The 16502-nt window shown below is 37.6% G+C and overlaps 1 protein-coding gene across 5 annotated transcripts in view; it reads left to right on the top strand.

Annotated features, from left to right (window-relative positions):
* The window catches only part of LOC309653105 (uncharacterized protein), a 62134-nt gene extending 46900 nt beyond the window's left edge, over positions 1–15234 (top strand). For 2 of the 5 annotated variants that reach the window (XM_082447477.1, XM_082447481.1), the window contains 6 exons: positions 794–889; positions 4046–4174; positions 6228–6388; positions 7753–7810; positions 9005–11222; positions 13184–15234. Coding sequence is in view for 3 of the 5 variants with exons in the window: in XM_082447478.1 (XP_082303604.1) it covers positions 4046–4087 (42 nt within the window). In the remaining 2 variants the exon portion in view is untranslated. The remainder of the gene's footprint in view (positions 1–793; positions 890–4045; positions 4175–6227; positions 6389–7752; positions 7811–9004; positions 11223–13183) is intronic. The other 3 variants (XM_082447478.1, XM_082447479.1, XM_082447480.1) reach the window with 3 other exon arrangements.
* The last annotated feature ends 1268 nt before the right edge of the window (positions 15235–16502 follow it).

Genomic DNA, 16502 nt, shown 5'->3' with positions numbered 1-16502 from the left:
TTTAATTTTGCTGGTGTTCTCTAGCAACCACTATTGTTTGTTAAATAGTACTTTGAGCTGCATCTTACTTGGTTTCAAAAATTTTTGCTTTTTTTGTCATGGCAAAACTTGTTTAGGTGGTGTGCTTTAGTGTTGTCACCTAGGTTGCTCAGTACGTTATAGTGCTTTACATGGAGAACTTTTCATTGTTTACTTTTAGTTCAGTGTTGCTATTTAGATTGGGGTATTCTAATATTGTTAACCATTTAGCCTTTCTTTGCTCCTCCACTTGACTGCCTGGAATTTTGTTAATTAGAAAAACGTTAGGTGTTAGGATCTGCCAACCATGGACTGAGTGGTTCTGGAGGGCCTGTTACTTGCTGTATTATGAAACCATAGATCCGTGATTTGTTATACTGCCAATGTTAATTTAATCATGCGATCAACAAATGTGTCCCAGAATTTTATCATGGTGAGTGGTCATTGTTTCTGTCTGCTGTCGTTATTTGTTGAATAGCATTAATCTAAACCATAGTCACCAAGGTGATTGAAATATATTTGGTAGGTCTTAGGCTTTTTCCACCATTAAGAAAATTTTGGCTTTTTTACTGCCTTGTGTTGGTACTGAATTGTCATATTTTCCTATCTGTTACTAAAAATAAATGTCTGGTTGTTGGCTCAGCAATCCCTTTGTATTATAGATGTGATCCTGCTAAGATTTTTCACCACCTGTGGTCAAATGTGGTACTTTTCTGTTTTTGAGGTTCTTTAGTGACTGTTCTTTACAGTCTTGCCTCTGCTACTTCTCTGCTAGATCATTATTTAGCCCAGCTGTATTACGGGATCATCTTTTGACTTCATGGTGTCACTGGAAAGCTTACATGTCCTAGTGGATGAAAATATTTCAATGGTAAGACTAATCTCCATGTGGTATTTTATTTTATCTCTAATCTTTGCTTATATGTTTATGGGTTATGCCTACACAGATTGGGCAGTTTGATGCTGGCATAATGTTGAAGGACATTTCAGGTTTTGTGTGGACATATTTTCATTTCCTTGGGTATCTACTTAGCATTGCAGTTGCTTTGTAATATGGCAACTCTACATTTAATGTTTTGAGTAATTGACAAACTGCTAAAGTAACTGCACCATTTTACATTCTCACCAAGAAATTTATGAGGATGTTAATTTAACTCCATTCTCACTTATTTTCTATCTTTTATAATAGCCATCCTAGTAGATGTTAAGTACAGTTGATTCTTGAACAACACAGGGGGTTGGGGGCGCTCATCCTCCTCACAGTGGAAAATCCACGTGTAACTTACAGTCAGCCTTCCATACATGCAGTTCCTCCCATCCGAGGTTCCGCATATGCACAGATTGTGTAGTACTGCAGTATTTACTACTGAAAAAAAAAATCCACCTGTAAGTGGACCCACGCAGTTCCAGCCCATGTTGTTCAAGGGTCATTTGTTTCTTGTATCTCGTGGTTTTGCCTAGTATATCTGTGTTGAGCAACTTTTCATATGCTGATTGGCCATTTGTATTTCTTTGGAGAAATGTCTATTCAAATCCTATGTTCACTGGAATTGAGTTATATATCTTTTTATATGTTGTTTAGATTTTTATTCAAAATAAATTCTTTTTGTGATTTCTTCTTTGACCCATGGGTTATTTAGGAGTTTGTTGTTTAATATGCACATATTTGTGAATTTCCCAAATTTCATTCTGTTATTGATTTATAATTTCATCATGGGAGAACATACTTTGTATGATTTCAATTCTCTTAAGTTTGTTGAGACTTGTTTCATTTCTTAGCATCTAGTCTATTCTGGAGAATGTTCCATGTGCATTTGAGAATAATGTGTATTCTGCAGTTGTGTGGATGTTTTGTAGATGTTTAATAGATCAAGTGGTTATTTATAGAGTTGTTCAGGTCTTCTCTTTTCTTGTAGATCTTCTACCTAGTTGTTCTATTACTGAAACTTATTGCTGAATTATCTTTTTTTTTTTTTCTGTTTCTACCATTTTCTCCTTATTTTTGGTGCTATGTTGTTAGGTACATATATGTTTATAATTATACTTTCCTGATGGATTGATCCTTTGATTGTAATAAAATATCCTTATTCATGTCTAGTAATAGTCTTTTCTTAATTGTGTGTTTTATTAGTATAGCTAACTCTAGCTCTCTTTTGGTTAGTGTTTTTGCCTGGTACGTCTTTTTCTATTCTTTTACTTGCAAACTTTTTGTGTCTTTGAATTTAAACTGTCTTGTAGATAAGATATAGGTAGATTATATTTTTTAAATCTGGTTTTCCAAGCTCTGTCTTTTGATTGCATTATTTAAAATTTTTTTATCTTTAATGTAATTACTGACAAGGTAGGATTGTTTTGCCACTTGTTTTCCATGAGTCTTATGTCTTTTTGTTCCTCTGTTCCTGTATTACTACCTTCTTTTATTTTTGTTAAATATTTTAAGCATTTTCTTGTACCATTTAAATTCCCTTTTTTCTTTTATTATATTTTTTGAGTTGCTTTTCTCATGGTTGCTCTGATCTTTCTTTTTTTTTAAAATAAATTTATTTATTTTTGGCTGTGTTGGGTCTTCGTTTCTGTGCGAGGGCTTTCTCTAGTTGCAGCGAGCGGGGGCCACTCTTCATTGCAGTGTGCGGGCCTCTCACTATCGCGGCCTCTCTTGTTGCAGAGCACAGGCTCCAGATGCGCAGGCTCAGTAGCTGTGGCCCACGGGCCCAGTTCCTCCGTGGCATGTGGGATCTTCCCAGACCAGGGCTCGAACCCGTGTCCCCTGCACTGGCAGGCAGACCCTCAACCACTGTGCCACCAGGGAAGCCCCGCTCTGATCTTTCAATTAACAACTTACCTTAAAAGAATTGATTTCAGATTAATACCAACTTAATTTCAATTGTGTATACAATTTGTTCTACTATGTCTTTGTTCCCTCTCTTTTCCTTTGTGATGTTATTATTATGTAAATTACATCTGTACATGATGTAAGCATATCAACACAATTTTCTAGTTATTCCTTTATGCTATTGTCTTTAAGTCAGAAATGAGAAGAAAAGTGTTACAAATAAATACAGATTTTTTTTTGTCTGTTATATTTATGGAGTTATCTTATTGGTGCTCTTTATTTTTCATGTGCATGTGAGTTACTGTCTAATGTCTTTTCATTTCTGCCTGAAGGACTTGATTTTGTATCTCTTGTAGATGGCATGTCTGCTAGCACTGAATTATTTTAATTTTTGTTTATCTGGTAATGTTACAATTCTTAATTTATCAAGGATAGTTTTGCTGAACATAGAACTCTCAGTTTACATTCGTTTTCCTTCAGCAGTTTGAATATATCACCCACTGTTTTTTGGTCTCCATGGTTTATGATGAGAAGTCAGCTATAACTTACTGAGGAGCCATTGTACATGATGAGTTGTTTTTCTCTTGCTGCATTCAAGATTCTGAAGTCAGTCATGAGTCTAGATTTGAGTGTCTTTGACTTTATCCTTTTGGGCATACATTGATCTTCTTGCATGTATAGATTAATATTTTTTTCATCAAATTTGGCAAGTTTTGGGCTATTATTTATTCACATATTCTTTCTGTCCCCTGTTCTTCTCCTTTGTTTGACTCTCATTTTGTTTGTTATCTTTACTGACAGTAATTCTTTTTCATTACCTTATAATAAGAGAATGTAAGGCTATGTATAGTATTGGCTTTATGTTATAGTATTCCTTTTTTACTTGTTAAATTGGCTTGATTGTAATTTACATTTCTTTTTTGACCCAATTGTTATTTACTGTGATGCTTCATGTTGAGGTTTTCTGGTTTGAGCACATATTTCATATATATATGAAGTATATAATATATGTTGAAATATATACATATAATGAAATGTATACATGTATATATGGTTTTATTGCATTGTGATTAGACAATGTGACTGCTGTATGTTCCTACATGTCTAGTTTTAAATAACAACTTTATCTAGTAGGGAAAGACCCTCATTCGTTTTTTTTTAAATTTCTTTATTTTCATATACTTGTTCTTCCAGGAGCCCTTTAGAAAGAACATGTCAAGTTCTCACCACAAATAGCATTGGAGTTACAGTTGGAATGGCATTGAATTATAGAATAATTTTTGGAGAGCTGTCATCTTTATAATTTTCTCATACATGAATGTGGTATGTTTCTCCTTTTATTCAGGTCTTCATCATTGTGTGCTTGTCTTTTCCACTTATTATTTTCAATATTTTTTTCCTAGTTTCTGGAAGAAGTAGGCAGATGTCTTAGGAACTGAGATTCTGGTGGGAAAAGTACAGAAGGTGTCATCTGCATAGACTAGACTCTATTAGTATAAAAGGTCATATAAAATGTATTTTTGAATATGATGTTACCATTTCTTCCACAAGGCCCTAGGAGCCTGCATTATTTATAATGTTCCATATCCCTGTTCTGCATAAGTACAGAGGTGGTTGCTAATATTAGGGGAAATTATGTAGTAAGCCATTTGTTTTTAATACTGTCAACATCCCTTTGACCCTCCCCTTTCCCATTTCGAAGTGCTTCTTCCATCCTGCAAGCTTTTGGGGACTCTGCTTATTGTTTATAGCATATGTACCCATTGAAGACCTTCAAACCCTCCAATATAGAGCTAACTGGTTGTGTTTTCACTACAAAGGTTTAGAGTTTTGGAGAGGTAAGAATCCTGTTCCACTTGATGGTTTTGTTTCAATTTTAAGAGCAACTCTCTGAGAGGGAGCTAAAGGAGAACATCCAGGATACAGAGAGATATTTGAACTTAGATCCTATGAGAAGCATTATAGGAATTAGAGCTGTTTAGATTGTGGGAGACAACTGCAAAATGGAGAGCTTGCTGGTCTGAAGTCAGGGATAGTTGGTTTTGTTGTGTAAAGGCAGTTCTAGTTAATGGAGTAACAGATTCAAGAATGTCCAAAGATGAAAATACTCTTGGAAATAATAACCTAGTGGAATCTGAGAATCTCCCTGCATGGACTGAAAGTTGGATTACATGCACTTTAAGGTCACATTTATAACTGAGATTCTGTCTCAGTCAGGGCAGATGAAACAGATTTTTATTGTGTGCCTACTTCACATGTTCCCATTTAATCATCACAACCCTCTGAGGCATCCCAGAGAGGTAGAATAAGTTTGCTCAGGTAACTAATCTCATTAATGGCAGAGCATACTTCTTTTACCTCTCTCCTCCTATATATCTTATTTTGCAATAGTAATTCCTTACATTTGTATCGCAATTTATCATTTAGAAGCCTTTCAGAAACATAGTTTTATTTGACCCTTATAAAAATCTGGTGAAGTTGGAAGAACCGATTCCACTTGTCTATTTTATAGGTGAGGAACATATATTTCTCTGGGGTAAAAGGGATCTGAGAGACTATTCAATACAATGTCCATATTTTGTAGTTGAAGAAACAGTACCAGAATTAAAAATCAGGATATTTTGTAAGCATTCTTTGATTTGTGTTGGGTGGAGGGGAAGGTGAGACTAGATGATTTCATGAGGTACAGAAGGTTGTATTGTTTTTATCCATCCTATAGTATACACTTGATTGGTGCAAGCTCGCCATATTAGATTAAGTGGCATTTTAACAAGCTGATCAAAGGCACTAAAGGTTTAAGGAAGAAATGTAAGGCTTCAGGTAGCAGGTTGTGGAAGATATTTGGGGTCATGAGGTTCTACTTGGTGGCCTTTAAAGCATTTAAAGTATTTCCTGCTCCAGGTTCAAGGGTCACCAGGGAATCAGGCCACTGGAAAATGAGTTATGTTGTACAATCAGTCTGCTAATGGATGGGAATGAGATGAAGCCTCAACAGTTGTCCACAACTCTGGGAGCCACCATTCACTGTGACATGGGCTCAGAGTGATGGCTCTTTTGATTATAGCATAGGTTGTAGATTTAGAACCTCAAGGATAGAAGGACCTTAAAAAAAATCTCATATCTAAAACAGCTTATTTTAATTTGACCCTAATTCAAGTCATTTTATAATATACCCAACAAATGGTCTTTTTGCCTCCAAGTAAGTGTACTTAGTGATGGGGAACTCCTCCCTGAGTTAACTTATCTCTTCTTTCAAGAGCTCTATGCAATACTGAGCTGAAATAATATTTTTCTATAGCTTCAACTCATTCATCATATTTGTATTATGCCTCAATTCAAGAATATTGCTTTATTGTTCTCTCTCCTGCATCTTCAGCTTCTCTCTGCTGCTTTTTGTGCTGCCAGGCACTGTGCTTGGTGATGGGGATATGGAGATGAATTAGACACGATTCCTGCCCTCAAGGAGTTCTCAGTCTAGTGAGAGAGTTCGACATGTACACAGATACTTACAACAGTATGGTATGCTCTACAATGGAGGTATGTACAAGATACTATGGGGTTGAGAAGAGAAATCATTTGACTGAGTCTGGAGATGCAGAGGTTGGAGGAACTGATGCTTCAGTTAATTCTTTAAAAAAGTAAAGGTTGACTAGGCAGAAAACAGAGGGAAATACCTTCTAAGCAAAGGTATGGGGATTAGAAATAGAATGATGAATTGGGAAACTACAAGTAGTTCATGAAATTAGATGGAAATGTGCCATGAAATTTGGATTTCATTTTGAGTGTTTTAAGGAGATGCTTTTGATGGTCACTCTGGTAGTATGGAAGATTTTCAAATCTGGACAGGGAGATCAGTTAGAAGGATACTGTAGTAGTTAAGATGATAAGTGATCTAAGGCTAGAAGGAGTGGGAGTGAAGAAGAGGGGATAACCTCTCAAATAAGGGTTTATACAAAATACAGATATAATTAAAACATGGGAAAATTGAGGCTTTCAGACTTTGGCAAGTGTGTATCCCCCATCCCCACCCCTGGCCTTCATGAAAGATCCTCACGTGTTCTTTAGATGGGTGAACATCTAAAGATGTTCCTTCTAGACCAGGGCTTTGCTGCACAGATTTTGCAAGTTTCTTTGGTTTGGGGGGCAGCCATATATGAAATGTTGACTCTTGGGAAGACATCTGAACAGCTGCAGACTTCTCATAGTATTACTAAGTTCCTGGTCCTTCTCATCAATAGCAGGGCTAATCTCACTGTCATATATCTCCCAAAATATTTTTTACCAAAAATGGAGGCCTTTGTATTTAAAACCCACTCAGGGAAGAAATGGCCTTAGTTATTGTCTCAATTGCTTTATTTTGCTTAGGGATTTTTAAATGTTTATGGTTATATCTCTTGGTAAAAAAATACATTCAATAATTAAAAATCTAAATATATCCAGTGTTTATTTTCTCTTTTCTCAAAGCAATATAAACAGAATATTTGGGAAATTCTCCCCTTAAGGCTCAGAGTGGTGACCCTGGGGATTCAGAGAATGGCTTTCTGTGACTGGAATGATTAATAGGAGATTATGTTTAAGTAGACCTTATGTATTTTCAGTGGACCTTATGTCACTAGCCATCCTGGAGGGCAGTAGGGGGAAGAAGGTTTGGGACAGGAAGCCCTGAGCAGGACAGCAAAGTAGTACAGTGACAGTTTGGGCCTTGGACTCAAATCTAGTCTCACACTTACCAATGTGGTTTTGAGCATGGTTTTTCACCTCTCTGGTACTTCTTATGTAAAATAGAATTAATATCTTTTTGCAATGATGAGTGGGGGTGGGAATATAAGTATTTAATGGGATTATTTCTGTAAATTGCTTGGAACTGGTGTGGAATATGCTAAATGCTATATGAACTGTAGTTGCTGCAGATAATGATGTTGACCTTGACGAGGATTAAAAGAAGATAGTTAACTAGAGGTACTTATATTTTATATTGTCAATAAGGATGTTGGGGTTTGCAAAAAAAGTAAAACTAACTGACCTCAAGGTTTTCAATGGCATGCTAGTGTGAAGTCACTTCTCTGCCTTTTTTTTTCCCTCTGCCAAATAGGTTGGGAAAACAGATGACTTTTGTCCATGCCCTGATCACTAATCTATTGCATTTGCTCTTATTTCCAAATATAAAGTTGTTGAAAATTTGTACAGTACCCAAACTGAATAAAAGTATCCTAAAAAATGTAGTAAAATGCTTTGGAATTGGTCAAAACTGGATTTGAAACCTGGCTCAACTACTTACTAACTGTGTGATCTAAGCCATGTTACTTAACCTCATTGAACCTCAATTTCTTCATCTATTATAATAATTAATTTGCAGGGTTTTCATGAGGATATTGTAAAGTGTATGTTATAAGCACGCTATAAATTGCAGGTATCATTGTTAGTTCTTGGGACATTCACCGCGTGACAGAAACAACAGCAGGCCCTGGTGGCTGGGAGGACTTCATGGATCCAACAGCAACCTGAAGAAATCCTACTCGGATGGATATAATACAACCTGCTAAGTGTCCTAGCACTTATCAGGTTGTATTATCATTGTCCGTGTCTATGGCTCTCGTCTACCAGACTCTAAATTCCTAACGGGCAAGGACAGTGCCTTATTCATCTTTGTATTCGCAGTGCCTAATCCGGTGCACATTGTAGGCCTCATTAAATGTTTGTTGAATGAAAAAATGAATCATCAACAGACATTAATTGGGCGCCTGCTCTGTGATCTCCATGGGCTCAGCTTGTCCCCGCCAGTTGCCTACAACGTCCAAGCTGTCTTCAGTGTGCTTTCTCCTGAAGCTTACTCCTATCTTCTAATTCTTTTGCCAAGGACTTTTCTGTGTAGTGCAAAAATAGGAAATATACTTCATCATCTCAAGTACCATCTCCAATTGATTGATAGTACATGTCTTGATTATGTTTTATAAAAAGGATTCTGAAGCCAGATCTCAGCTCAGTATGAAAGAGGATTATAACTAATTAGTGATGTTTGCTGGGGGTGGGAGAAGGGGAGTACAAGTGCCACATATATGTGGCAGCACAAGTGCCACATATATGTCATATTTAATGTATTTTCCATGAAATACTCTGTTTCTATGCCTGTATTTTAGTCTTGGCTACTTGCAGATGTTGCATTGTTGCTGCTGCCACTACTACACTTGCTGCCAGTTGCTCCTTGGGTAGGACCAGAGTGATCATTGATCAGAAACTTCATCCTCACAGTCTGGGGTTTGCTCCTGTGGCTGGTATTCACAGTTTTCCCCTTTCAACTATACCTCAGCTATCCCCTTACCTACATTAACAGGTAGGCCTCCAGATTATGTTCACCACTCAACAGGCTCATACTTCCTTTTTCTTATTTAGTGTGATTAATCATTATTGCTTCATGAGAAGCCTTCTTTCTGTTAGAAGATGTGACAACTAGAATACAAGTTAACCAATTCCATCAGGGCCCTACAGTGAGTCATAAAAGCTCCCTTTTAATGTAGGAGAAAATTGAGCATGCTCACAGACTACAGGGCAGGGAAAAGGGAGGCACTGTACATGTGGAAGAGAGATGATAACTTTTGGCTCTTAGAACACGGGTGGAGGGTTAGCCTTAGATGAAAGGAGTTACCTCTTCACTGGGGCATAGTGATAAGAATAAGAGTTAAGAAGAGTACCTGATAAGGGCGTTGAAGATTTGTAATTGGAGAGGTGGATGATAGAGAGGAAGCTGACCAGGGACAGGATTATGGAGACAAGAGTCTAAGGAATATCCAGGCCAAAAGGCTGGATTGAGAGCTTATGACATATCAAAGTGAACAACTAGTTTGAAACTTGATAATAGACTCAGGAAAAAAATATAAAGTGGTCTTGGGCCATTGTTACAAGTAACATTTGGTTGCCTGGAACTGATCTTGATTGATTGAGGGATGGACAGCTAGCAAGAGAGGAGTTACACAGAAATGGATTTGAGGATCCAGACTGTATATGGAAAGAAGCTCAGAGTCTGTAAAGAAAAAGAGGCTTTAGTGCAATCAAGATGGGTGCTGAATAGTTGGAAAACTAGAAGGATAGGACCTGTATCAGAGGCTGAACTTTGGAATGTGAAAATTTTAAAATTGGAGTGATCAAGATACCTGTGATGGTAGGATGTCAGATGGTTGTTTACCTGGATACTGAAGTGACCCAGGATTATAGCAAAAGCTGGGCTAGGAATGAACACTGTGGGCTAGACAAAATAGGCTTCAGTGACTGAGGAATGATCTGGAGGTTGGCACATGACAATTGTGCAGATGCAAGAGAAGAGAGGATGTAGTGGGATGGATAGTAGTATGAGCCTCAGAAGAGTGGTGGGGATTACTAGAAGATGCAAAAACTGTGGTTTGCCCATTGCACTGAGGTTTTGGCTGGCAGAATGCACATCTAAAATGATCCCCTCCTTTATTAAGTGCTTGTTCTATAACCCGACACTTTGCTGTGTGCCATCTGTTTATCCCTTTTGGGTCTGTCAACATTTCATGTGTGAAAATGAGCAGCAATCCCAGGCAAGGATAGCTAGGCTGCTGGCCCTTAGCACTGGTGGAATCCTGTGGCCATCTCCTAACTCTTTGAAAGAGCAGCAAGGCTGGTCATCTGGAAGTATGATAAAAAGATTTGTTTAGGATTAAAATTTTCCCTTGACCTTGATGTAACTTCATTACATGGTACAGGCTTTTGTTGGCTGTGTTCCATAATGTGCTTTGGCTTCTGAGCCTCTGAGTTGAGGAGTGAACTAGAACTGCCCTTTGAAAAAGACAGGCACAGTACTTTAAAAACACATGTTGATTAGAACAAGACACAGTCCTATTATCTAATTGAGCTTTTAAGATAAAGAGTAGACAAAAGAAAGCCCACATCAGTGTGTGAATAACAAAAACCACTTTGTAAAAGCCATTTAGGGTCAGGATACATCCAGTCTGGTGGCCACATTGTAGATGTTCCCTGTGCTGTTGGGAAGGATGGCTGGAAATTGATGCAAAGAGATGGCCCTTAGGACTTGGAAGGTAAAGTTTAAGAAGAGAGTCTCTGTGAACCCTCTGAAATTGCATGCAGTCATTTTTCTTTTGTTATAGTCTTCAAATGAGCTAATATTCCAATAAAGGTTTAGAGCCACTGTGTTAGAGTGACCAGGCCCTCAGACAGCCCATCCCCTCCCGTGGGGGCTGCTCTATATTTATTCCTCAGGAGGAGCTGGTAGAAGACTTCATGAAGGAGAAGAAAAGGAAAAAATCAGAGGATGACTACAGCCTCTCTTCATCCCAGCTTTGCAAAGCATGACTCAATAGATAGATCACTCTTCTGAAGACTCTCCAGACCACAGGTTGCTCTTTTCAATTGCATGCTTAGCCCTCTTGGCTCCTTTCAGAAGTTGTACTCTATGTATATATATGAACTATCACTTCCCATAAAGAGGACACCATGTAGTCAAAAATTGCCAGATCCCCAATGCTGGAATATAGGCCACCAGAGATGAGTTTGAGTTTCAGCAACATAAGACCCCAACTTCATGGAAGGAAGGTAGTCAATTGACTTGAAAATAACCCCAATCCCTGCATTCATATTCTTTTTCCTTCAGTCCCATGACTGAGATATCACTGATTAAAGCAAACAAAAGCCATGCCTTTCTCCTTCCACTGGCACTTCTCTGTCCCACGTATATGCCACTGTGGGTCACTGTCTTTCATTAGCACTTCTTTCCATCTCTTAAAACCCAAGGAGGTATGAAAACTAAGGTTGGTGTTTAATTTGTCATAATTACTCTGCAGTTGGAGAATACTCATGTTAATCACCCTGAAACCAACTCCCACCTTATCTCCTGGGGCAGCCACAGGAGACACTAGCCACAGCCAGCAACTGGACCCCAGCCCCAGGGTTTACTCCTGATGTCTCAACTGATTATGAAATACCAGTAGGAGGGCTTGTATCCCTTTCTAACTTGGTCATCAGAGATTAGGATTTGCATACATATGGTATATAAGGACACACATCTTATGGGTTAATAGTAAACAGTGTCAGGTTACTTTTGGTCTCTTGGGGATGGGCAAGATAGGGTATGGGGGAAGTGGACAGTCTTGAACCTTTCAAATATTTCCAGTGATTGTTCAGGACACCCCTAGTCACATCTTCTGGTGCCTTATCCTGTGCCTTGCCTCTCCTTTCTTCATAATCCTTCTAGTGCACTCCTTGCTCTCTCTAGCCACCTTTCATCTCCTGCCCCACCATGATGGGTTTCAGCAGGTGTTTTTTTTTTCTTTTCCTTCCCCCAGGCCATCTGTCTGTAACAGGCCCCAGATCGAAAGAGCCTTACTGTGAATGAGTGAATGAAGATTCAGTGAGTGTTGGTAGTGACACCATGTTTCTCTCTGGATTTAAGGAGAGAAGGAGTGCAGTGCAGAGGGGAAGGAGGGGGAAGCTATGAAATCCCATTATGGAGTAACAAATGCTTGACATTTTAGTGGGTATTAGACCTAGAAGCCTACATGATTGAAGGAAGCAAACCTGAGATTTCTGATATTTGAGTGAAGATAGGAGTTAACTCCTTATTGCCATTAAGAATGAAGGGAGGAGAGAAAAGTGAAGGTCATAAAATCCTTTACCTCAGTGGAGAAGGCACTGAGACTCGCTTCATGAACCTGTTATTTTTAGAGGTAGAGTGAAGATAAGTTGTTGTGCTGCATTTTGTTTTTTCACTCGTGAGAGTCACTGTCAGCCACTTTTCTTAGGTAGGTCTGCCCTTGTGGAGGTTTCTGTTGACCTGTATAAAAAAAACAACCCAGAAAAAAGTTTGCAACTTAGAAGAACTCTCCAGTTCAATGACAGGGTGTTAAAGGGGTTGAGGACAGAGGAAATAGCACAAGTAGTACCAAATAGCTCAGTTTTTTGTTTTTCTTTTTAATAGGATGAATGGGCCAGAGACAGTGGGCAGAATGGCTTCAGGCAACCCCAAACACCAGATAGGACATAAGGAAACAGTACAATGAAAGGTCAATATTTGGACCTTTGTCATTCCCCAGAGAATGATGGAATATCTAAAATAAAATTAGGAGCTGCTTTCGAGAAGGAGAAGGGTTTTAAAAGATTATTTCATAGAAGAAAGAGATTTAGAAGAAGGGAAACTTCCAATTATATAAGATGGGCATTATAGCTTTTAAAGACATCTGTTCCCTGTATAGGTCATAGAGATTGATACCAGTATCAACCTGTGGCTGATCAGGCCAGTTTAACTAAGCAATTTCATGTTCCTGGAGAGATGCTGCCACTCTCTGTCTCTCACTTTGGCAGGTATTCATTCATCTGCAATGAGTCCAGTACCTGAAGGAGCAAGACAACAACAAGCATCCAGGGGGACAACAGTGTGGCCTTCTGAGTGAAGATAGCAACTGAAAAGATCATGGGATTGGCTGCATTAGGCTGGGCTTGTTTCTTTTTTGAAAATAAAAAAATGTTTTCTTTTTGATGACAAAAGTAACAAGTGGTCATTGTTAAAAAATAAAGTGAAAGGTATAAATTAAAAAGTAAATAATACCTATAATCTTATAACCCAGAAAATAATTCATAACATTTGCATGTATTTCCTTTTACTCTTTAAAAAAAGTGTATATAACACAGTTTAAAAATAAAATTGACATTGTATATGTTATTCTTTAACTTTTCTCATTTGAGAATAAACAAGCATTCTCCTATATCATTAGCATTATTTAAAAATACAGTATTAAGTGTCACATAATATTTCATATGGTTCTAACAAAGTTCATTTACAGTAAGCCCCCCTACATATGAACCTTCGAGTTGCAAACTTTCAAAGATGCGAACGTGTGTTCACGTGTCCAGTCATGTAAGTTAGTTCATGAGTCTGGTGTACATTGTCATGTGCATGCATCCTCTACAAGTGGTTGTGCTTTTGTGTACTTTACTGTACCGTACTGTATAGAGCATAGTAGTACAGTATCTTTATTTCAGGCCCAGAATGTGAGTGAAACAGAAGCTTACCCAGCCGCAAAGCACAGGGAGATCAGCTCAGTGCTTTGTGACCACCTAGAGGGGTGGGATAGGTAGGATGGAAGGGAGAAGCAAGAGGGAGGAGATATGGGGATATATGTATATGTATAGCTGATTCACTTTGTTATAAAGCAGAAACTAACACACCATTGTAAAGCAATTATACTCCAATAAAGATGTTAAATTTAAAAAGTATTTTTAAATTAAGGTAAAAAAAAATTGAAGTTTACCTATTGCTGATGATCCTTCAGCTCTACCGTCTCCCACCTGCTCTACCTCCAGTCAGTAACTCTTCTTGCCTGTTCACTCGATGCCAGCCCCTGTATGCCAGCTGTTGTACTGTACTACTGTACTTTTCAAGGTACTGTACTTTAAGATTAAAAATGTTTTGTTTCTCGTGTTTGTTTTTTATGTATTATTTGTGTGAAAAGTATTATAAACCTATTACAGTACAGTACTATATAGCCTATTGTGTTAGTTGGGTACCTAGGCTAACTTTGTTGGACTTACGAACAAATTGGACTTATGAACACGCTCTTGGAATGGAACTTGTTTGTATATAGGGGGCTTACTGTGGATGATCCCATGATGCAGACATTTTGAATATTATCAATTTTGCCTATAAAATTAACATATAATGAACATAATTGTATATTAACCTTTATGTGCATCTCTATTTCTTTAGAATAAATTTCTAGAATTGGAATTACTGAGTTTGATGAGAGCGTTATTAGGGCACCTGAAAGGTGTTGTTGAATTGTCCTCAATATAGTTGTACAAATAACATTCCCATCAGGGGTGCATAAATGTGCATCAAAATATGCCCTTTCCTTTTATAAATCTGTCATCATTTGACAGGCAAAAATATCCATTTGTTTGAGATTTTTATTTCTAATTTGCATACACTAAAATTCACTCTTATCATGTATAGTTCTATAGTTTTGACAAGTATAGAGTCATGTATCCTTCCACTCCAGTACCATACAGAATGGTTTTAGCATTAATAATTTCTCTTGATTGCTCTTTTTGTTGTAAACCCCTTTCCCTCAGTCCCTGGAAACCACCTATTTGTTCTCCATCCCTATAGTTTTGCCTTTTCCAGAAGGTCATATGAATGGAGTCGTGCAATATGTACACCTTTTGATCTGGCTTCTTTCACTTAGTAAAATGCATTTAAGTATCATCTATATTGTTATGTAAATCAATATTCATTATTTTTATTGTTGTACTTCACTGTATGGATGTACCAGCTTTTAATCCATTCACTAATTGATGGACATGAGAGATATTTCCAGTTTAGGCCATTATGAATAAAGTTGCTATAAACTCTCAGATACCAGTTTTGTGTAAATATAAATGTTCACTTCTATAGGGTAAATGCCTAGGAGTGAGAGTGTGTGTTAAACTTTTCCAAAGTTTCTGTATCACTTTACATTCCTACCACAAATATGAGTTCCAGTTGCTCCACTTCTTCCACATCTTAACCAGCACTTGGCATTATCATATGTTTTTAAAAATTTTACCCATTGGGTGTGTGGTGATCGCTCATTGTGGTTTTAATTTGCAGTGCCCTAATGGCATATGAGTTTGAACATCTTTTCATATGCTTATTTGCCATTTGAATATCTTCTTTGGTGCAGTCTCTGTTCAAATCTTTTGCCCCCCGCCCTTCTTATTAGGTTGTTCTTTTTCTTACTGTTGAGTGTTCAGACTTCCTTATATATTCTTGATACAAGTTCTTTGTCAGATAGATTATTTGGAATTGGATTCTCCAAGTCTGTGGCTTGTCTTTCTATTAGCAGTGCCTCTTTCAGAGTAAATGTGTTTAATTTGACAAAGTCCACTTTGTCAAATACATGACAATGTAATTTGGGGTGGGTATAAATGAAATTAAAATGTTCAAAGCCACTTAAATTATCCAGGTGGTGTTTAATACAATAAATGTTTATTGTTGAAGTGAGACTCTAAGGATAAATCTAAAAGATCTGTCCTAGTCATTACACTGTGTAATCTCCTCGCCTTCAATGTGGGCAGGATCTGTTTCTTGCTTCTAACCAACAGGATATGGCAAAGGTCATCATTTTCATTAAAATGTTACATAATATTACATTTCCATGTAAAAATAGCCTCAGAATATACAGAGCATTAATTAATAGAAGTCCACAGAGAAATCGAAAAATCCGCCAAGCAACTGAGAGAATTAAACAGCTCTTTTTCAATTGTTGAGAAATCCCATATACAAATCAACAGCATACAGAAAATTTAAACAACACAAATTACAAGCCTTACCAAATGGGAGTGGAAATACAAACTCTTCTGCCTTGAAGAGTTACAGAAAACAATTCATTTGAAGCACACTTGGAACAGTTACAAGAATTGATTCTAGGGAGAGAGAGCAAGATGGCGGAGTAGCATGACGTGAAGCTCACCCTCTCCCACAAATACAGCAAAAATACATCTACATGTGGAGTGATTCTCACAGAATATCTACTAGATGCTGGCAGAAGACCTCAGACTTCTGAAAAGGCAAGAAAATCTCAACGTAACTGGGTAGGAAAAAAGAAAAAAAAAAAGTGAGAAAGGAATCAGGATGAGACCTGCG

This window comes from Balaenoptera physalus, assembly GCF_965194825.1.
Source record: "Balaenoptera physalus genome assembly, chromosome: X".
NCBI classification, from domain to species: Eukaryota; Metazoa; Chordata; class Mammalia; order Artiodactyla; family Balaenopteridae; genus Balaenoptera; species Balaenoptera physalus.
Note: the sequence above shows the minus strand (reverse complement) of the source record. Positions and strands in the feature narration are given on the sequence as shown.